The following is a 22,500-nucleotide window of genomic DNA, read 5'->3' as shown; positions in this document are numbered from 1 at the left end:
GCAGCTGGGATGCGCTTTGTGGCCGTTGCCCAATATTAATTTCAGTTTCACACGAAAATGGTTCCTTTTTGGCCTATTCCAGGCGCTGTTATGAAAACCTGAACAAATGGGGCATTTTTTCTCACACATAAGCGGGGCATCCGAGACAAACCCCCAAAGCACCCATCACTGATGACTTCAGTTGCTATCCTCTGGCTCTCCTTTTTGTTTCGATCAGTGCGCCGTACATTTGCATTTACACGGTCGGCTGCTCTCTGTTTTCGGGGAAATTTTTTTTGGCAGCAGACGAGACAGCTTGATATGTCATCGCTTTTAATTAGATTTCTGGGAAAAATGAAAGAAATGAATAACTTTGTCCTCCTGTTGCCTTGGGTGCAGTTTTGTCATTATTCCGACGGACAAAGTGTCGAAGAATGGCTTGCTTGGGTTCACATGACGAGAACAGCAAATTCACTTGCTATGTTCCACATGGTGAACATATTATTCCTCTTTGTGTTTCGGCTGATACTCGGTTAAAAGATCTCGGTGGAGCTATCCGTGAAGCAAAATCACAGGGAAATCTAAGACACGCAGACGGAGAAGACTCAAAGGCATGTAGAAGTGTAGTTCTAGTTGTCGCTTCAGAGACTACTGATGCACAAAGAGTCGAAATTAAGCCTGAAATGCCGAAATTAAGCCTGAAAGGTTTTGTTCTGTACACATACATGTGGTCAACATTTCAATGGATCGAGCCAAAAGAGAGCGGAAGTTATTCTGGTAGGCTCCCCTTTGCGTTCTACAAACTCATGTTGGTCGCTGTTACGTTAAGCTTATGGATGATAGTGATTTTTGAGATATATAACCTTATTAATGGTCTGCCAGCTCTTTTGGAGAATACAGACACTTTCGCCGCTATCGTAGCTGTAATGCATCGACTGTTGTGGACATTACGTTACGGACAGAGCGCAAAAACTGCTGATTGGCTAGAGAATAATGACGTAAAATGGCTTTTTTCGCGTAACTGCGCCTGCGCAAAGTCTAAAGATTCGAAGTGATCGAGACAGTGATCGATCGAAGTGGAGAGTAACACTCTAGCATTTGTCAAATTTTGTGGAAAGTTAGACGACTCATACCCTGGGTGCCAGAGGAATTTTTTTTCAAGGTCGGAGAGAACACTCAGCGATTCCAAATCAACGGTCGAGGACACACGATTGATTACTTCGCAAGTCTGCATGTCAAGTAGCAATGCGTCCTCTTGTATCATTTTGTTGGTTTTGGCTACTGTGAATTTTCTTGACATGGGATGTTGGTCTGCCCCCAGATTATTTAAAAATCTTGCAGAAACCAGCGAACTGGCAACGAAATTCTTCTTTGTTCTCGGGAACTACAGGAGCAACTTGGTCTTGATGGACGAAAGGTTTTTGCTTTTGAAAATAAGTTTGGCTGGCCGTTGTTATTGAAGACTGTAACGTAACGCGGTCATACAACTTTGATCGTATAAAATCGTCCACTGGGTTTCTTGCTGTAGATGAACTGTGAGTGAACTTCAGCGACAAAGTTGAATTTTCTTAACACCTGGGATTTACAATTTCCCCGTCACGTAACCTTGACTGTTAAATGCCATCGATCTGTGCGAGGTTTTTGTTGCTGTTCCTCGCAAATATTTTTGCAGAAACCATTCCAGGAAATCTGCGTCAAAGCGTCTTCCACTCAGTGTTTGGCAATATTGTCCTGATCAGTTGTGGAACAGCCCGGAAAAGTACATTACTGTAACAGAGTAACCATGTTGGTCAACTTTTTCATATTTATAAGTTTGCAAAACGGCTACAAAAACACATGTGCAGCAAAGCTTTGGAAGCATGCAAACACTTCAGGTACATAATAATAATAATAATAATAATAATAATAATAAGCCTTACAGCTTTAGTTAGATACGTACCCCTGACTGAAAGTTGTTTAACACTAAAAATTAGTATGAACACCAAAAAATAATTATTAACCCTTTCAGCCCCGATAGTGCCAAACGGCACTTATAGATTTTACTCTGTCTAACGCCAGACGATTTTACTCGTCAATGGGGAACCCCTCGGGGCTTAAAGGGTTAAGCTAACAGCGTGAAAAAACTATGTCCCCGTTTAACCTTTTCAGCTCCGATAGTGACATACTGCTCTTATAGATTTTACTCTGTCTAACGCCAGACGATTTTACTCGTCAATGGGGAACCCCTCGGGGCTTAAAGGGTTAACAATTATTGTTTCGCTGAAGGCAAGGTGAATATCGGTTAATAAAAACCGAGATGAAGTTGAGGTTTTTGTTCACCAACATTCATAAAGTCTGAGGGAATATCGGAAACAATAATTTAAATTTGCCTGACAATAGAAGCAACTCAATTTCTTAGTAAATGATGCCATCATGCAAATCGCCTATTACATAGTTGATTATTTGAATAATACACATTTTCTTTAAAACAATTAATTTATTCGTCTGTCACCTGAACAAAACAGCTTGTGGCTATCTTGAAAAAACCGCTTCGGTGATTATCACGTAATAATAATCATCTCAATGACAAGCAATCAGTGCAGAGAACTTTCAGTAATTACACTAATAAGCATATAATTCCTATAGCACAAGACAATAATGAACAATAATATTATAATTCCATGAGTGCATGTTGATATGAGATCAACAACTCAATCATATCCATTGATTATTGTTTTATTAAATTTTCATTTGATTCTTAACACTTGGACATATTTAAAGGCAATCAGTTTCCAGCGTGGTAACACTTGGCGCAATCAGTTTCCATATTATGTCATACTGTATAAGAGCTGTTAACTGAGTGAGTGAACCAATCAGAAAGCGAAAAACACAGTATCCGTGGTTCAAAATTTCATAATGTAAGGTATTATCTTTCCCCTTGTGCTTACTGTGTCATTATTCACTTTCTGTGTAATGGTTTTATCATTGTTTTTGTTTGTAGGAAATGGTAGCCATACCTGATTTATGAAGAAACTGAAGTTGTGCAGTAGTACAGCAACCTACTTTTACTCTCTGCAGATTAGCTTTCTTGGTTCACGGAAAACCCTTTTCATTATTGTAAATACATTGTGGCTTGGAAGATATTCTCAAACAGGTCTGGAGAATGTTCACCACCAAAATTTCCCATTTTGTCTGGATCATATAAGTTCTTTCCTCCTTTTGTTTAGTGGTTGACTAGTGACTTGTGAAATTGTATGGTGCACAAGAGAGCTAAATGCAGTGTCTCCTTTAGTTGTAAAACATATATTAAAGGAACACAAATAATATTGTCATTGTTGTTGAGTAATGTTAGGATTTAGTACTGCCAGTGGTATTACAAGTGTCTCTTTTGAGTGGATTCCCCAACTTTCTGCTAACTTGACCCAAACAGATATATATAGGTGGAGAACAAATTCGGGAAAATGAAAGGAAAAAATACTAAACATCCATCAGTTGATTATTACAATACACTATTTTGTTTTGTTCAATATTATTTGCACTAGAAAGAAAATTAACGACCATAAGAATTTAGTCCGTGATAAGGAAAAGTTTGTTCTAAAACCCATATTGGAAATTTAGGCATTTGGGGTGCTTTTTCACAGGGTTACATGTGCATGGTATTAATTTTTATGTCAGTCCAATATTTTTCTTGAAAACTGTGTTGTCTCTATAACTTTGTCCTTTTTTGTGAAGCATGACATTTTCTTCTCTCAATTCAACATTTGATTTGTGTTGCTGATCTTGTTTTTCCAGCAAAAGTGTTATGTTGAATAATAATTATTTTTGTTATATAACTGTTTTTGCCCCCAGCAGCGCATGCTCTTATTGGTTACTTCAAGGTCACATGACATCTAACAAAAACACTTTTGTCGTTCAAAAGTCTCTGAGCAGGCAACAGTGCAAAATCTATGACCTCAGAGGGTAACAGTGCACTGTTGCCCGCAAATATTGACCGACGACCACCGTTGCTGTTCCCATTGCACGTTTTGATCCTATTTGTGCTATATAACAAATCACTTAATGAATGGTCTCTCAGGAAACAGTTCATTTTGTTTCCCTCGTCTGCGCCTCAGGGGAACATTGAAATTTTTAGGGAAACAAAATGAACTGTTTCCCTCGGGACCAGTCATTAAGTGTTTACTGTTGGGATAATAGCAAAATTATTGACCTTGGGTGTTTGGTGACACAGCTACATTGTAAAGCATAACCATTATGAAAATGATATCTGTTTTACCTTATTATAGTGAGCTAACTTTTTGGTGTGGTTTGACTCACAGGTCTTATAATAGGCCAAAAGCAATTTGAGAAATTCATGGGGTTGTGCATCGTGTTCAATGCAGTTTGTTCTGTGCATGTAAATAATAATATGAAATGGAACATGTTTAGTGGGGGGGGGGGGGGGGTGGGTAGTACTGCAAAGGCATTGGCATGTCATTGTCGTAATGAGCTAAACCCAAATACTTAACTTCATGTTTTTTTTGTGAAAGTTTTTGTTTTCGTTATCGATTTTTCTCTGCTTGATATCCAGCTCCTGCTTTTGATTCTTGAGGGTTTTCTACCTGTCTGACTAATTCTGTGTAACTTAGTGCTTCAGTTCTCTTGGAAGATTTTTGGCACTGACAAAGAAGGGGAGATTATTATTGCAACTATTGTAATGTTATTGCATCACTCACCTTCATTGGTGAAATGTATTCATCCATGTGGCAAATTCTGTAGTCTTTGTGAGCCAGTAGCAAGTGAATAAAAATTTTCTAGTGTGGTGAACTGTTTTGCTGGCATCAAAAACCAAAAAAATCGCTTTGCACATTGAACTAGAGCACCTTTGCTGACATTTTCAGTCTCTAAACGGAAAAAGCAGCTTACTTTGTTGAATAAACTTAACTCGCCCTTTGCAAAGAGTCCCATAAAGTTGAAAAAGCACACAATCCCCCGGTAGTCAGATGTGACAGTTGACATATTTTATTTTTAGTTACACAAAACATAGCAATGAACGTTGTTAAAGGGAAGAAAATAACAGGGTTTGTTGTCAATATTTGCCGCTGTTTAATATAACAGGCAGCCGCTCTGTCGCCTTGGCTTATAAAGCGAGAAAACTTACATTGTATGAACAATGTTGACAAGATATTAACTCGAAGTTAAAAACATACATGTACGCTATATGCATTTCAGGACAACCTACGACCCCAAAACCTCACAAACTATATCGAGTGGCGTGAAAGTATAAGGCACTGGACTTCGCTTTTCTGTGTAAAACCAGTTACAACAGTGAAGACGAACACTACCGGTAAAAAAACCTGCTTCTCTTCAAACTTCGATTTGAAAAAGTCTGTCTTGGTGTATGAAATCGGAATTCCACCTTTAAAGACCTCTTAAAAATTTTCATATCAACGAAAAAAAAGTCATATTTGATATGTTTCGCGAAAATAATTTACCTCCAACATATCTCTGTTCTGAGCTTAAAGAGTAACCGACCACCTTAAGAAACGCAAAACTCTAAACAACGAACGTCAAATGAAGCTTCGAAGCTCGTCAAAAACTCTATTGCTTTAGGCGTACTGGTTTTGGTCCGATCTCTTCTCTGACGGCTCTGAAGCATCGTTGAATGATGGCAGATTCAGATCATCTTTTTGCAAATTTTCTCAGAGAAACGCCAGCGGCGTGACAGCCTCGACAAGACGTGGTAGATTTTGATTTGTCGTCCGCCATTTTGAAAATAGAATGGCGGCAACACAAGTGTGATTCTAGTGCGCATGTCTAGCGGTTTTTGCGCTCTGTCACGTTACGTAATACTCCATCACCTGGGACTATATTTTTTTCATGCTCATCGCGGGCACATAAGCGACGTTTTAAATAACAACCATCACATTTCGCGCATTCAGTGGAGGAAATCACATCGGTTAATCCAAGATCTTATGGCGGTCACAGCGTTTTTTCTCATAGCCTTGCCTTTAATACAGAAGTTGATTCCAATTTTCTTGGAGCGTGCAAACGGAATTCCAAGAAATTGGGACGCGACAGTAGAAACTATAGAGTTTTTTGTCCTTGTTTATAGTCGAGTCGTGGCTATGCCAATATTCTTCTTCTTTGTCCTTGTTGTTGAAATTCACATCTTGGAGTTAAAAGACTTCGAAGAACAGATACAGCATAGCGAGAGAAATTTAACAGACCTTTTCAACAAGTACAAATCCCTGACAACGAGAATTCAAAAATCCTCTCAAGCATTTCAGCCTTACTTGATAGGGCTTCTGTTCCTTTTGGTGCTCTGGGGAACTATAAGTGTGTATTCGAGCGTGGAAATGTTCCAGCATATTCCATCTCGACATAACGTCTTCTTCAGTGTAATCCTCTCTGAAAGTCTGGGAACGCTTCTGGTTTTCCTTTGTGAAACTGTATTTCTTTTCTCATTACCGCTTTACAAGTCAGGTCAAATCAGCTCACAGCTAAGCCGCTTGATTTATGTCGTCACAACGTTGGATAGTGGAGAACAATGCCGAGATGGATTTGTCTTTGACACTGAAGAAAAGATTTTGCTGTTTGCCGGTCTACTGGAAAGACACCAACGGTATGGAAACGTGGGATTCAAAGTCACTGGTCTGCATATAACACAACTGAAATCCGTTTGGCTGACTCTTCTGGGTCCAGTTATAGTCTTCGTCGGAAACTTTTTAATCAAAGAACATTTTTAACTTTAATGGGTTGCGATCACTCCAGCTTTTGGCTACGGTGAAGGCATTTTTTTTTTTAATATAGGCATAACTCAAAGAATTTTATTGAAATGAGATTCAACTTGTAAGCTAAAAATACAACGATAGTGTGTAAGCATAAAAGAATAAATAAAAATAATACAAAATATAATAAAATAAAATTGAACATCACAAGTATATCTTATGATTGAGTTTGAAAAATTGGGTTCTGTCTTTACATTCTTAAAATATATACATATATTATATAAATACCTTACAAAAAATAATACATATTACAGCGAAATAAAAATAGCGAAATAGTAATAATAAATATGTCGCCTAACGTGCTCTCAATTAGTGTTGTCGGTGACTGGAGCCATGATAAACAAACATTCATCTACCAAGCTGCGAAAGACTGGAAAAGTCTTCCAACGGACTTCAAAGAAATTTTTTTTTTCTTCTTCGTAGTCACAAATGTGCATACCCCACGGAAATTGATCTTAACCCCACAAACGGGGATCCGGGAGAATAAGTACAACTCTGAACGATAGTTTTACTCACCTCTCCTCAAACCCGAGCCCTCAGCTGCAATGGGCGCACGAAAGGAGCACATTAAACGACTCGGCTGCGAAGTCCCTGTATTGTTAGGAGTGCTAATTTTTTTTGCTAATGGCACTTAGACAATGATGTTTCTCACTGAAGTTAAGCGCTGTCGGGTGGGGGTTAGTATCTGGATGGGAGAGCGTCATGTACGGTGCGCAGCGAACAACAACGGAATCCCTATCGTAGAAGCTTTTTGTATCGTAATGCCTTTTTTTCAATCGGAATACTCATATTTAACGGAATCCTGACCATTCTTCGCTTTAGGAGACATAAATCTACGAGGAATCATTCCTTAAGAAAGAAATCTGAAGTTTCGAATCACTTGACGAACCCAGATGCCATGAGGACGATGAACGTCTATCGAAAGTATGAGGCATGTGGAATGTGGCTAAAGATGGAAAGTTTGGAGTAAAGAGGTCACTAAATCGTTCGTGACCTTGACTCGTGAATACTTACCTTTTCACGGTTTCTTACGCCGAATAGGTTGGGGGCAAAGGAGCACAGTAAGACCGATCCGGAATCTAGACAATGTGAGGCTTTGGAATCCGGGATACAAAGTGTAGAATCCGGAATCCAGAATCCCACGGATTTCGACTGGAATCCAGGATCCATTTCGGTGGAACCCGTGAGTTTGGAATAGGCCATAACACTCTCGGTTTGTCCTCCAAATTTTGAACAAGCATTGTTTGTTTTCTCTTGGGATCATTGTAAGTCCCAAGAGAAACTGGAAACAATGCTTATAGCAAAATTTGGGGGGACAAACAAAGAGTATTATGGTATTTTCCAAAGTGGCCAAAATGGAATCCATGACTCGGGATCCGGGATCCGGGATCCGGGATACACTATTTCGGATCCGGAATCCGTGGGCTGCGTGGGATCTTGAATCCGAGGGCCATGTGAATTCCTTTACATACGGCGACACAATAAGTGTATGGGATTTTGGCCTAATTCAAATCGGGCAGATTTCAAACATTATTACGGAAAATTAGATCATTGCCCAGGGCGCAACGTCTTAAAATTGGATATTAGAAATCTCTTAACGTCGCTTCAAATTTTGATTGTAAAGGTTTACATGAAATTTACAAATTTTGGTACAGCCGTTATAGCTGATTGCTATACTTCACGAAAATACTCTGAATAGAAGTGCTCTTTGAGAGGCTGTGCCCAACCCAACTTACCACAGTTGTTATGTGGAGCTGCCACGTAAAAGAGGTGCCTACGAACTTAGCTGGCTGCCAATGAAAGGGGTGGCGAATGGAACCTCGAAAAACGTGGGTCTCGGAAAATTTTAGCAGGATCTCGAAATCTCGAAAGGGTTTTTGATAAATCTCAAAGTCTCGTTTTTGCATGGTTTGTTTTTACCCTTTTTTAATCTCGAAACTATTTACCAAGGATTCTCGGGCTCGGATTTTTAACTAGGATTTCGGCGTCTCGGCGAGTCTCGGATTTTACCATTCGCCACCCCTAATGAACCAGTTGAAATGGTTATGGGCATGTGTGACGTGATGAGTGCACTGCATAGATTCCATTCAATCTCCCCCCCAGGGGCGTACATTTCCCTGATGGCGTCGTCGTTCCCGATATCGTGATCGTGCGCTCACTCACAAACTGTACTTCAAGCGCGGAAACCGGCGCATTTGCTCGTTTGCGCAAGTTATATTCCTGGTCAATCACTTTTCGAAGTATTGTATCTGTGTGTGTTTCTCTGTCCAACACTGGGCAAACATCCCCATGAGTTACGCGTGTTTTTTTGTTTAGTTTACGTGGCCCCTTGATACGCCATTCGCCAGAGATTTTTATTCACGAGTTTCGATGCATAAATAAAAAACCAATGAGTGAGCGCAGCGAACGAGTGAGTGGTTGGTTGGTTGTGTATTTCGTGCGAATTGTACGCGGGCTTTTTTTCGTTTGTAAATCTCAGTATGTATGAAACAAAAGATATTACGCCGTGCTGGCCACATTTGCTGGAGTGAACAGAAGGACTACAACACCAGGAACTCCTTATTCATGCCTTACTATTCCCGAATATTATGTGGGTTTTTTAATGATCCACAGAACTTTATGAACATGGGTTGTGAAAAGGGGCCCTGGTGTTTATGGTCCGTACTGAGATGGTGCAAAAATTTTCAGATATGATTACAAACGCAGATTGAACTTATTCCCACTCCTTATTCTCATTAAAAGACCCCGAGTTTTGGTCCGGTTGGAGCTCGCAAAGAAAATTGTTACAACCAGTATTGTCGCAACCAATGTCGGTACAATACTGCCCGCTTGGACTAGGCAAACCGGTCAGCGGTGCTTGTCGTTGTAAATGTTGAAGCTTAGTGTTAGAGTTGGAGGGTGAGACGTATTGAGTGGTCATAATTTTCCTGGCTTGTTTTTATTTTTGTCTTTAGAATCAAACGGGTGTTGATGTTCTTAACTCCTCGCACATTGAAGACCTTGGAATTCTAGTTGCTGGCCTTAGCAGAAAAGCACTGCGAAAAATAAGTAAAGAAGCGTTCTTGGATAATCTGTACAATATCGCCCGAGCTAAAGGATATGATATGAAAAAGCTGATAGAGGTAGCAAAGCTGGCCAAACAGCATATTGATAAGAGGTCTGTAGAATTTCTTTAAGCCCTGTAATTGAATGATAGCGTGCAAAGGATGTGACCGTTAACTGTTAACTTTGTCTTTGCAATAGTGACGTGGCTGAGTGGAGTGGTGACCATTGGCGCGCTGTCGGCCCGGCTACGTTGGGTCTGGATCCAAGTGACCTTGACCGAATCAATGCGGATGCGCTCGAAGAAATGCTGCCTGAATTCGGAACTTACAGTTTCAGCAAGTCTCAAGCCCAGTCCCTTGTAAGAGCGGCCAAGAAAGCATGGAAGGAGAATGGTAAAGATTGTTTTCCGATATTCAGGAAGGGTTGGTGCTGTTGCCATTTTCTGGTTATATTCATCATGTCCTCTACCTCTGAAATGCCTAATGCCTGGTATCGTCAATTAAGATTACTCTATCCCATGACTTGTGGTAGCAGATGAAAAGAAGTAAAAGTTGCATTCCTGGACAGGATTTGAACCCGGGGCACCCACTTTGAAAGAACTGTTTTCATCCACGTAACCACTAAAGATCAACTGGCTTACAATTGTACCGATTATTTACTAACAATAATTAGTATATGTAAAATCGTTGCTGAAAAGTGGTTAAATCTAATGCTTGATTTTAAAATGGTTAGCTTTCTCTTGAGGTTTGGTGACTGACATTTTCTCCTGTTATAACTTGTTTCTTAACGGGTGATAATACACGTTGACAGCGGAATTCGTAAGAAAAAAAATATTGACATATTAAAAAAATAATATTCTAGCAGTTAGCGATGTGGTAGTCTAGTGATTTGGGTATTAATCGAACATTCCCAGGTTCGACTCCTGCGAGTTCAGGCATTGGGGTTCGGATTTTGAAAATAGATATTCATTTCCCACAATCCCAATCAAGCGCTAAGACCCGTTTAAAACGTCGAACTTTACATGTGCCGAATCTAATGCAAATAAGCGAAAACAGTAAATTAGGAATTGTCGCTAATCGTCATTCAGAGGTAGAGAGAGACGATGGGTTATATTAGAGAGGTTTAGCATGCAGTTTCCCGTTTAATGTAAAGGCGATGCTTAATCTCTCCAATTTTATATCATATTATTAGATCAGTCTTATTATTTTATACTGTGAAAACGTTTGTAACAGATGTCGGAAAATGGACTGGAGAAAAGTTGCGCCAGCTCGGCTCTCTGGTGAAAGGACTTGAAACAGAAGACATAAAGAGGCTTGGTCAGGAAGCCTTTGAAGAGGCCGTAGGACTCTGGGGGCAGCATTTGGATGTTGACAAGGAAACGCTTGAAGCTTTGGCAGGAAAGGCCAAAGAAGTAAGTGGAGATATAGGTGGTGGTTTTTTTTTTTTGTTGTTTTTTTGGGGGGGTGGGGGGGGAGGCATTAACTGTCTTGGGGTGGTTGGAGTTTTTCATAAGCTTTGAGGGAAAATTCCTTTAGGGTTAATTTGCTTGATCAGTGTTTTCAGCCATTATCAAACCAGTTTGAAAAAGCATGAGTAGCGACCCCCTTTAATTTTCGAGGGCTTTTTAAAGGCTAGCAGGTTCCCCAGCTGCTGCCTCCCAGACAATCGTCAGGGCGGAAAACTTTCACAATGACTTTTCCCAAGAGTTTCCGCGTTTCAAAAGAACATTTCTTGGAACTTAAACAGTTTCAGCCAAAGCCGTTTAAGATTAATACGCGGTCTATCTGAATGAGACTTGTTTTTAGAATTTATCTCCAGTTGTTTCTCACCTTATTCTTCCTTCCTTGCTTGTTTTCTGTAGTACTTTGCGAACGGAGACCCATCCAAGCTCACCGCACAGCTTGCCAAGAAGATAGGCCGCGTGGTACTGGGCCTAACCCCAGATGATTTGGAGAAACTAAAATTGGACAACATCGATATGATAGCAGCGCTTGGCAAATGGAAGGATTGGAGTAAAGATCAGGTACGATATTTTTACTGGTCCCATTTCTCTGCCTTATCGATTTCATGACGATGACCCTATTGTTTTTCTGTGTTCTCGTTTCCAGTTTTTATGGCTGAGAACGACAGTTAGCCAATGCATATCCTTAACGATCTAGGAATTAGATACCGCTGTGTTAATTATTAAGCATCGCGTGGTTAGGAGAGTAAAATTACTGTCTGGCTCCGATGAAAATCTACTGGGTTTGAATGGGCTGTAGAAGTGAAGTTCTCCAACCGTACACGTCTCTCTTGAAAAATGCACCCTTGGAGTATCCGAGGGTAACATGCAAGAGTGCTTCTGAAGCAAAAAAAGAGGTTATTTGTCCAACAAATAGAATTTTTATGTTTTTCTCCCTGGTTTTTATTTGTGGTTTAATATTAGCTTATAATGGTAGTCACGCATGAAATCTGTCATACGCCAATGATTGTTATGTAATTCCAGAATGCACGTGGCGATCAAGGGTATGGGAGATGTCATTTCATTTAACCCCCACTAACTTGTGTCACGTTCATGACTTGTTACATTACTTCTAACCTGCCATTCATTCCTGCTTTCTTCGGTGAATGACACGTTTGTTTCGGTATCCCTCCTCCTCCCCTTTCCCTATCTGCAGTGCTTTCTTGGCAGTGGTGCGGATTTAATTTTGTGTAACACCATCCGTTTTTTTCTCTGTCTTTAGCGTCGTCTGACCGACCCAAATTTTTGGCATTTTGCAAACAAAAAATAAATAAATAAATAAATAAATAAATAAATAAATAAATAGGGAACGACGTTTTTAAACCATTTTTATGTCGCATAGGAGTTTCGGTGGTTGATCCTTTTTCCCACGCTGTCTTACTATTGCAACAACATTCACCAAGTTTTCCGCCATATTGATCAGGCCTCCGATTCCGAGACTGTTTTTTAGGTTTTTTTTTTTGCAATCCGACCGACCGACCCAATATCAGGAAACGCATTCGACGCCAAACGAAAAAAAAAGGGTGGGGGGGGGGGGGGAATGGCCTAAGGCGTTTTTTTGTGCTCTCCTCACCTTAACTGGGCTCATTGCAATTTTTTCTTGAATTAAATGGATAACTTTGTTGATTAAACCGGTTCTGAGGCTTTGCCCCGAGTCATTTCACCCCACTTCGTGGTTACTATCTTTTTCTGAATGCCCAGTAAACGTGCTCAGGTAAGGCAGCCCAATATTCAAAGGTATTCCTTATTTGGGGATGGAGAAAGGGCATAAAATGCTCTCTTGAGTGAGTAGCTGTACGCCGGAGCAAGTCTATTTTCAAGTGTCAGCAGCCTCGATTCGTATAGATTAACAGCGCTGTTTTGTTCAGGTGTTGATCTCGTAACTCGTCGCTTGTTTTTTACAGCTAGATCGTCTGAAACCGAAGGTCCAGGAGTTTTTGAGAACGCTGAACAAGGACGATGATGCTTACATGAGCCTGGGACAGCTAGCGTTAAGCTTAACCAAAGACGATATCGTCAGAATGTCACAGAAAGCTTTCAGGTGTGTTTTGCGATCCGAAATAAGTCTGAATTTTATTCTTATGGTTCCTGCAATGTTGGTTTTTGAGGAGAGGGGAAACCGGAGTACCCGAAGAAAACCGCTCGGTGCAGAGTAGAGACCCAACAAACTCAACCCACATACAGGCCTTCTGATATTACGCGATGGTGCGATTTCGTACAATCGACGTCAAATCGCATCCGATCGCACAATTCACAAAAGAACATAAAATAAAACATAAATTAACAAGTTTCTTAGGAATTCCTGTATAAATACGCCATTTTCAAGATGATTTACCTTGGAAAAAGGCTAAAAAACCTTTGTCACCTCCGATTTCGTGAACATTCGAAGTTCAAGGCGTTATTTTGCATGTCGGGGGCGTGGTACGAGTCTCATTCTTAAAGAGAGTTAAGTGAATAGAGTGTAATGTGAAGTGCTAGATTTCAATCCCATATGAACCATGTGAGCGTTAGCCCTACTGATGGAAATGGGCCCACACAAGGACAGAGAAAAACTCTGACCAGGGTGGGAAATGAACCCACGACCTTCGGGTTAGATCTCCGCCGCTCTACCGACTGAGCTGCAAGGTCAGACGGGAGCAGGCCGTGGGAACTGAAGATGTTAAAGTCACGGCAATGAACATGTACAAGTGCAAGGAAAGGTTACGTTTATATAAACGTTGGCCGTGTAGCACTTTTGTTTTAAACAGAGTTAAGTGCTTAGAGTGTAATGTGAAGTGCTAGATTTCAATCCCATATGAACCATGTGAGCGTTAGCCCTACTGATGGAAATGGGCCCACACAAGGACAGAGAAAAACTCTGACCACCCTGGTTCAGATTAGCCAATCTGAATGGCTGATATATACACATCAGAAAAATGGTGCCACAATTGCCTTCTCTATTCAGGTTGTAAATATAGGGAAGAAGACATCATGTCTTTTATTTATCCCAACTAATGTCGATCAAGATGCATAATTACTGTTCCTTTGTGTTCAAGATGTCTTTAGGGCAGCAAAAAAGTGTTTTTCTTATCCTGAAACAAGTTTACAAATGCTCAGAAAAAAGTCGCATAATTTACTGCGATAACCCGAAAGCTGAACAACAACAACAACAACAACAATTAGTATGACTTTCGTATGACCTTGAAAAAGTGTTCGCAATTTGTTTCACAGACCAATGTTTGGCAAGACTAGTAAAAGTGAAACTTTCCAGAAGGTTCCACAACCTCGAACCCAGGCTCTCTCTCTCTTCTCCTCCCTTGTCGTCGGAGAAGAGGGAGAGAGAGAGCCTGGGTTCGAGGTTGAAGGTTCTATGGAGAGATGACGTTGTTTGCAACTGCGTTCACTAAGCCAATGAAAATTCGCGGTCGTTTGTTTTTGTTCAATAAGCCAATTAAATGTTTTGCATTTTTGTTTGTTCTGTTTTTACGTTTATTTTTCAAGGTCATATGAAAGTTGCTCTAACATTTATTCACACATGCAAACAGTGTGTCAAAAAAAAAAAAGAACGAGTAGGCAAATACAAAAGAGAAAAAAAGAATTCATACAACCCGCCCTTAACAAGGCGATGCGGGCGGTGAAGTGGAAAAGGAAATAGAATAATGGTAATAATGTTAATCTTGCATAATATAAAATAAAAGTTTTAAGATAATGGCAAGCAATTTACGGAGCAGGATTTATTTTGCAGGCTTTCAGTCAAACAACTTAGCGAAATTGAAGGTTGGTCAGAGGAGCAAAAGAAGGCGATTATCGATAAAGCAAAGATTGTTTGGACTCAACAAGTGGACCAATGGGACAAGGATCAAGTGAATGAATTGGGACAAGTACTCGGTCAGTGTACGGCAACTGATCACTTGATTTTGGGGCGAGCAGTTTCCTTACGTAGCCAAGTTCATTTCTTGACTTATTTCCGAACCTACGAGCAGGCTCTCTTTGTTGGAGACGCCAAAAAGAGGGACGACCAAGGCGGATCCGGGATTCAGTAACTGGGCATTATTAAAATTGTCCTCGAAGACACACCGTGTTAGGGGATCCGAGGGCATGTTCCCACGGAATTGAATATTTCGGAATTTAGGTCCTCGTAAACGTGATTTCCAGCGATATGAAGGATGCCTGTAGGTTTTCGACTAAGGACTACCTCAATTAAGTACGCGATTTCCGTCAGAAATCGCACGTGCGTAAAACGTGTTTAAACGTTTTACCTCTCCGTTGAGGGGTCTCGACTGAACCACCCCTGGATTCGGCCCAGGACAAGCCTGTTTGCTGGATGCATAATTCTTATAGATTCTTTGTGACGTGTTAATAAAAAGTGTGATAGAAATCTTCCTTTTTTTTACAGAGGCGTTGTCCCCAAATGATATCCCCAAACTACGGCCTGAAGTGGTTGACGTTATTCCACCAACAGTATTTGAAGAAATGAATTTACCACAGCTCCAGGCAAGTACCTTTTCTTTTCTCGTGCTTTAACCGCAAATCACTTTTCTGACAGCGCGGTAATGTATTTGTTTCAAAACCTCAACCTCGTTCCTAGGGTATTTTTTCACCAAGAAATGTCTGAAAAGCCCTACGAACGAGTTTGCCAAAAATTGTCTCCATTCTAGTGAAAAACAATAAAAGAAAGGTTACACACCATAACGCCAATCTGTTGTGGCCAACACATCACGCATGCGCACAACCATTTCACCTGGTTCATTGGCAGCCATGGACAGCTAGACCTCGTCAGCGTGGCATAGCCGGTCATCACTTCTTTCCATCCCTCAAACTGACATTTCCCTTTTCTTCAACTTATACGACGTACAGTCTAATTTAGACTTCAAATCTACTTCAACGAAACAAAGATTTTAAACAAGCTGAGGAGATTCCCAATAGACGAGGCAGAGAGTTGAACCCGCATGCGCACAACCATTTCACCTGGTTCATTGGCAGCCATGGACAGCTAGACCTCGTCAGCGTGGCATAGCCGGTCATCACTTCTTTCCATCCCTCAAACTGACATTTCCCTTTTTATTCAACTTATACGACGTACAGTCTACTTTAGACTTCAAATCTACTTCAACGAAACAAAGTTTTTAAACAAGCTGAGAAGATTCACAATAGGCGAGGCAAAGAGTTCAATCCGGATCGATGGCTTCACCTTGCAGTTTCCGATATCCACTAGACTAACGAGACAACCTCCCGGAAAATCGAATTTTTTAGCGTATTGAAATAGTAGTACCCAGCAAAACAATTGAAAGTTAACCGTCAACAGGGTTTTTAGACCTAAATACTGTAGATCAGCGCGGCATAGCTTAGAAACGCTATTTCTTGTTGAACTAAAGCTGTAATTCTGCCTGTTTTCATTCTGTTTAGAGCGGTAAGCTTGTCCATATTTACATGGGATATTGCGTCGTGTAATTCTTACGAAATGTCCAATGTCAGTTTGAGGGATGGAAATTAGTGTTGACCGGCATAGCCAACACCAGGTTTGGTGTTATGGTGTGTTCACCTTGCTTTTAATGCTCTCTATCCCAGGCCTTTTCTGCTGACCAGTACCAAGCCATGTTGACTCCTCAAGTCCAGGCCATCAGCTCCGTAAAGAGGGAGGGCCTGTCAATGGCACAGCAAGACGCCATCGAGAGTGTTATTGTCAGAGACCCGGATGAGGAGGATCCTTGGGGTCCAGATGATGACGATGACACTAACAATTGCCCGGGTATGTAAGAAAATCCTATGTAGGGTAGTGACTAGAATCAGGTAGGGCACTTTATGACAAATTCATAACATTGTGTTATGATGCTACATGCATACACCTTATTCCACAATGGCCGCCATTACAGTATTCGTTAAAACTTTGTTTGCTTGCTTGCTTGCAAATTAGCCCTTGTTGCCTCGTTCTTAAACTTAAAATTCAAACTTGAACGAAGCAAAAAGGACCAATTTGCAAACAAACAAAAGAATACTAAAATGGCGACCATTTTGGACTTATCAGGTGTATATAAGGAATGTCACCCTCGACAGTCATTAATAAGTACCCATTCTCGAACAAATGCTTAGGGTCAGTATTAAGACTATAAACGATACACTTAGAGCGCATGGAACGACTCGTTTTAGTCTACTTGTTTGGACCTGAAGTGTCCCTCCTGACTGTGGCAGATAACTCCTATGTAGTGTTCTTTTGGGGTGGCTATAGTGCCAGGGCTACCCAGTCACGTACGGAACCATTAAAGAGTTTTTGCAGGCAAGCAAATAGGCCTTATTCACAATAGCCGCCATGTTGGTTTTCAAATTGTCATGCAAATTAGCCATGTGTCACGCTGGGGGCAAACATTGGAAAAAAAGGCAAATTGCGGAAAATCGGCTCGTCGAAATATTGAAATAACATTGCTAAAAGTACATTTTAGAATTTAGAATTAAGTTTTATATCTTTTGATTTTCTACTTCGTGATCTGCTCATTTTTCACTTAAAAAAACATCGAAGTGACTTGTGTAATCATTCTATTTTACTACTTAAGTGAGAAATGAACGTGAAACAAATCATCTGTGTGGCTGAGATGTTCGTTATAACCTCTCGAGCTTGTGTTGTTTGCCCCCTCAGAAGAGTATAGCCAATTTGCATGATAATAGCAAATCCAGCATGGCGGCCATCGTGAATAAGGTCTGTTATCATTGACGTCTAGCATCCCAAGCCGCCTTGAAACCATGCAATCACCACCCCCACCCCCAAATAAAAAAGAAAATAAAAGTAGGGTATTATCTTTCAGTTACCCTTTTGCCAAGATGCACTGATTGTGCCACGTATCTCGAACATTCGACAGATTTTTTTTCTCCTTTGTTTTAGGACATACTTGTTCTGCATCTGCTCACGTAAAAGTATCTTTCGCTGGCCTGTTGGTTGTTCCAGTTGGAATCATGCTTCGCTGACCTCTTATGCACTGGGAAATGCTTTGTATCCGTCCACGCTTAATTGACAGATGAGCCGCATGTGCTAAATATGCTTCTCAAGCCGAATTCAATACCGTGAAGGAAGTTTAGATATGTGGTCTTAATTAGCATAAAAGTTCGCCAACTTTGATCCCAAATATCTCTTAAAATACTGATTCCTTTAAGAAGCAATATCAAACACTCGAAAGAGTGTTTCAGCAAATATCCAACCACCTCGCTTCTCGGTGTTTAGATATCCGATAAAACACTCCTCGTGTTTGATATAATACATCTTACATACCAATCTAGTAGCTTTTTATTGATTGAAACGCAATAACTCGTAGAATTATTACGAGGGAAGGTATTGGCTAGATACTAGCCAGGCCATAAAAGGTCAGTTGAAGTGCCTATGGTCGCCGGTCTTTTTCTAAAAGAATTTGACCCAGTAGAACACGGCGCATTTTAGAATGTTTAATGTGGTACTATGATCAAAAAATCATTCCTATTTTTTCTTCAGATTTTGAAAGTGTGTTTGCTTAACACCTGCCTGGCAAAATTTTGAGCTTTGATTTTAATCCAAAGGCTGTTTACTTTGAGTGTTACTTTTGGATTTCACGGTCCGCCATTATTCACGTTCAAAACTCGGAGGGTTGGTTCCAGGGAAAACTGACGTCATTTACTCGCGACCTTAAAATTTCAGCGTGCAAACGCAGCTTATTATATATGCAAAAACACGAGTTTAGTTAAAAATCTGAAATCCCGAATCAGCCGTGCTGCATAATAATTTAGTCCTGTACAAACGCATTGCATTCTTAAACTAGCGAGTCTGTAACGTCATTTTCTCCTCGATCCAGCTCTCTCAAGATTTTAAAGTTCGTAATGGTGGATCATGAAATAGGAAAATTCCAGTTAAAATAAACAAGTGTCTTTTTCTTATTAAGGCTTAAAACTTGGGTCACTTAGTGGTTAGTTAACATAGTTTTCAAATCCAAAGAACAAAGAAAAAATTTGATTTTTCGATCATAGTACCACTTTAAAGTGCTTATTACCTCATTTCACTTTTCTTCTCCAAAATCGCTCCAAATACATCTTTTCTTTAGATTAAAATTTGGCTTTAAAAGACGGCAGTGGCTATTCGTACGGGACCCGTACACCGACCTATATTTGCTATTCATACGAAAGTCTTAGAATGATTATAAACGACATAGCCACGCAGTTATTGAAAGCTAACCGTTGTAAACTGGGTGCTTAGACATAAATGCGAGAAATCACTAGGCAGGTCAGATGGCCAGTAACATCGAACGAAGGAGGTAGTTCGTGAAAATAAACCGGCATCAATGCCGTTGTTTGATAGCTGAAATGTAATGACAGAATTAAAGACGAGGTAAGACTTTCCAAGTGTTATTGAAACTGTAATAATCATTCTAACAAGACTCTCGTATGAATAACGAATATAGGTCGGTGTACGGGTCCCGTACGAATAGCCACTACCTTAAAAGACGAGAAAAGTGGTCATACTTTGATCAATAATAAGGGGGAAATAGGTTGACGTCACAAATTAATTTGACCACTTTTCCCGTCTTTCAGAGCCAATTTAAAAATGAAATTTCAATCTAAAGGTTACAAAAACAACACGATGTATTTAGGACGATTTCGGAGAATAAATAAATAAAGTGGAAAAGTGTGTTGAGGTCATGGGCACTTTAAGCATTACTCAAAAGAAAAAGGTTCGCTTTCCTAAACAGAGCACATTTCTTGAGTAAAAATGGTCGAAATTTAATGATAAGTGCAGGTGGCTTGTTTTCACGTGTTTTTTTTTTTACTTATTTATGAAATGAAAGATAGAATGACTCGCAATGTAAAAATAAGCAACAACTAAAATAAGATGCCAATTCATTTTATATTCACATTCGTAGTCGGATTTTTTTTTTTAATTTTTTTTTTTTAACAAAGGATTTATTTGACCTTGCATAGTGTTTCAACCAAGCTTATGTTTTCCCGCTGCAATTTGCCGCGTCAGCTAGCACAACCCTTCTGACGCATCACGTACAGGAAGATAAATTACCATAGTTCAACCACTGATTTCCCTAGGAAGATAGGCGACTGTTATGTTGGTCTAAACGACAATCCTTCTAATGCAATACCTACAGGAAGAGGAACTGTCTGATTTGTTTGATCCCGAAATTACAATACTTCAATCATTGATTTCCCTGCAAAGGTAAGCGTCTCTTATGGTAGTCTAAACGACAACCCTTCTGACGCATCACTTACAGGAAGAACAGCAGTTGCTGTCTAAAATGTTTGATCCGAAATTACGATACTTCAACCATTGATTTCTCTGCAAAGACAGGTATCTTTTATGTCAGTCCAAACGACATCATCTCCACATCTGGGGCCATTGAAAGGTCAGGTGACACGGCCGACATCGGCGACAAGTCTTGCGGGAGTGACAAAGAGGTCTGGGAAACATTTGTTTGAACCTGGAAAATTGGAATAAGGCACTTAAACAGGTTAAATAAAATGAATGAAAGGGCACTGATGCACTGTAGCTATACAACTCACCTGAGAACACCTCAATGGAGTAGGCGTGCTGAACAGTCTGAAAGCATGATGATTCCTAGCAGAACTATTAAAAAAAACGAACAAAACGTTCACGTCGGCTACTTATACTTAAAAAAGGTACACAGATAACGACAAATACCTCACCTCCGTACCAAGGTGTTTGGAGAGAAACCCTGAAAGAGAAGAAAAAGATAAAAAACAGGACACGGAAAAATGCCAAAAGGCGAGACTAACATTGTTTATTCTCTGACTTTGACATGTTTCATTATGTGATTCTCCGCGCATCTTCCTTGTCTCTAATTATCTCCATCACCCTAGACCACGGCGCTTTTACACTCAGCTCAACAGAATATAGTCGATATCTCTTCCGCTCTCAACCTCGTTCCCAGACCTTAGGTCCTAAGAACGACGTTGTTCCGCTCTCCCTTCCCCTCACAGTCACTCATACCACATGTACTATATGTATTACTAACTCACCCCCACCGGTGTTGTTTGTAGAACTCCCAGGCGCGGGCTTCTCCTAACATCGGGTACTTCATGGTGTGCAACGCGGCGCCTTCGTGAATCATCTTTGCTGTGATTACCGGATCTTCTTCGGTTAGAGCGACGGCCGCAGCGGTTAGACGGTCTTTTGGCATAACCTGTTAGATAAGAAAATTTACATTAAAGGAACAAGGGGCGTTTGTAACTGATTCGGCAAAGGTGGGTCAAATTCGGAGAAGCGATTGAGTGTGTTCAGTGTTGGTGGGGCGAGCTCGCAGGCAGATATTTCCGCGTATATTTAACACCACCAGACCTCCTAAGATCTTCTTAGTTAAGATCTTTCTTTCAACACGCAAACAGCCCATTCCTCCGGCTTCACAGATTTTTCTCTAAGACTTTGCTCATACTTTACCTGTATCTATCACAGTTCATTTACAGGGTTCCTACTCTTTTAAGCACTTCAAATTCCATGAGGTTTTCCATGACCTTACGTTTAGCTGTCACGTAAGAAAATTTTGAAAACTATGCTAATTTTAGGATATTACTCAGATTATATTTGAATAACTTGATAACTTAACCTCTTTCCGCCCAACAGACGAAAACTTCCGATTGTTTGATAGAAACTCGTCTTTATTTCATTTTATCTTTGCTTTGACACTGGCATGATTTATTTACCATATATAATTACAAAATTCCATGACTTTCCATGATCGACCATAAAATTCCATGACTTTCCAGGCCTTGAAAATGAAATTCTTAAATTCCACCACTTTCCAGGTTTTCCATGACCCGTGCAAACCCTGAGTTTTATCACTCGACTGAAACTGAAGTTCAAGGTTAACAGTTCCAGAAAGAAAAATTATTATCGCAAAACCAAATTGGGTAGATGTCAAATAAGTTTCGACTGCTCTAACCTTGTTCTGTTGGCGTTTCGCGAGCCGTGTCAACAGGGCGTCTCGTTTCTGAAAAATGTACTACAGGGGGCACACTCGGGCTTTGACCACTCACAACAGAAAACGTGGTCATTTCGATCTCATTGGCTTTCAGCTGAACGGCGGGATTGTCCATGCAAGAAAACAGGCCCATGAAACGTTTGAATGCAGAGGGCTCGGCGGTGACTTCTGGAAGCAAAACAAAAGAATTTCTCACAAAACATCAACGAGGAAAGTTTGCGAATAGAAGCGATTCGATGAAATACTACCAAACAAATAAAGCCAAATTCAATTTGCTACCTTTATCTTTGGCAAA

The 22,500-nt window shown here is 40.3% G+C and overlaps 3 protein-coding genes across 3 annotated transcripts in view; 2 read left to right on the top strand and 1 right to left on the bottom strand.

Annotated features, from left to right (window-relative positions):
• Positions 1 to 6,889, top strand: part of LOC138014347 (uncharacterized) — a 7,983-nt gene extending 1,094 nt beyond the window's left edge. Inside the window, exons 1-2 of the mRNA XM_068861410.1 lie at positions 1 to 928; positions 5,774 to 6,889. The exon at positions 1 to 928 is cut by the window's left edge and continues 1,094 nt beyond it. Of these exons, the coding sequence (XP_068717511.1) occupies positions 414 to 928; positions 5,774 to 6,683 (1,425 nt within the window). The 5' untranslated portion in view covers positions 1 to 413 and the 3' untranslated portion in view covers positions 6,684 to 6,889. The remainder of the gene's footprint in view (positions 929 to 5,773) is intronic.
• The window catches only part of LOC138014318 (stereocilin-like), a 40,083-nt gene extending 19,339 nt beyond the window's left edge, over positions 1 to 20,744 (top strand). The window contains exons 16-24 of the mRNA XM_068861369.1: positions 9,680 to 9,882; positions 9,969 to 10,162; positions 11,003 to 11,181; positions 11,632 to 11,793; positions 13,176 to 13,312; positions 14,996 to 15,138; positions 15,647 to 15,744; positions 16,819 to 16,999; positions 18,125 to 20,744. Of these exons, the coding sequence (XP_068717470.1) occupies positions 9,680 to 9,882; positions 9,969 to 10,162; positions 11,003 to 11,181; positions 11,632 to 11,793; positions 13,176 to 13,312; positions 14,996 to 15,138; positions 15,647 to 15,744; positions 16,819 to 16,999; positions 18,125 to 18,207 (1,380 nt within the window). The 3' untranslated portion in view covers positions 18,208 to 20,744. The remainder of the gene's footprint in view (positions 1 to 9,679; positions 9,883 to 9,968; positions 10,163 to 11,002; positions 11,182 to 11,631; positions 11,794 to 13,175; positions 13,313 to 14,995; positions 15,139 to 15,646; positions 15,745 to 16,818; positions 17,000 to 18,124) is intronic.
• The window catches only part of LOC138014323 (TBC1 domain family member 10B-like), a 20,330-nt gene continuing 17,812 nt past the window's right edge, over positions 19,983 to 22,500 (bottom strand). The window contains exons 14-19 of the mRNA XM_068861378.1: positions 22,485 to 22,500; positions 22,167 to 22,373; positions 21,247 to 21,410; positions 20,914 to 20,942; positions 20,770 to 20,833; positions 19,983 to 20,687 (exon numbers count right to left, since the gene is read on the bottom strand). The exon at positions 22,485 to 22,500 is cut by the window's right edge and continues 77 nt beyond it. Of these exons, the coding sequence (XP_068717479.1) occupies positions 20,565 to 20,687; positions 20,770 to 20,833; positions 20,914 to 20,942; positions 21,247 to 21,410; positions 22,167 to 22,373; positions 22,485 to 22,500 (603 nt within the window). The 3' untranslated portion in view covers positions 19,983 to 20,564. The remainder of the gene's footprint in view (positions 20,688 to 20,769; positions 20,834 to 20,913; positions 20,943 to 21,246; positions 21,411 to 22,166; positions 22,374 to 22,484) is intronic.

Source organism: Montipora capricornis, chromosome 8 (genome assembly GCF_036669925.1).
Source record: "Montipora capricornis isolate CH-2021 chromosome 8, ASM3666992v2, whole genome shotgun sequence".
Taxonomy (NCBI): domain Eukaryota; kingdom Metazoa; phylum Cnidaria; class Anthozoa; order Scleractinia; family Acroporidae; genus Montipora; species Montipora capricornis.
Note: the sequence above shows the minus strand (reverse complement) of the source record. Positions and strands in the feature narration are given on the sequence as shown.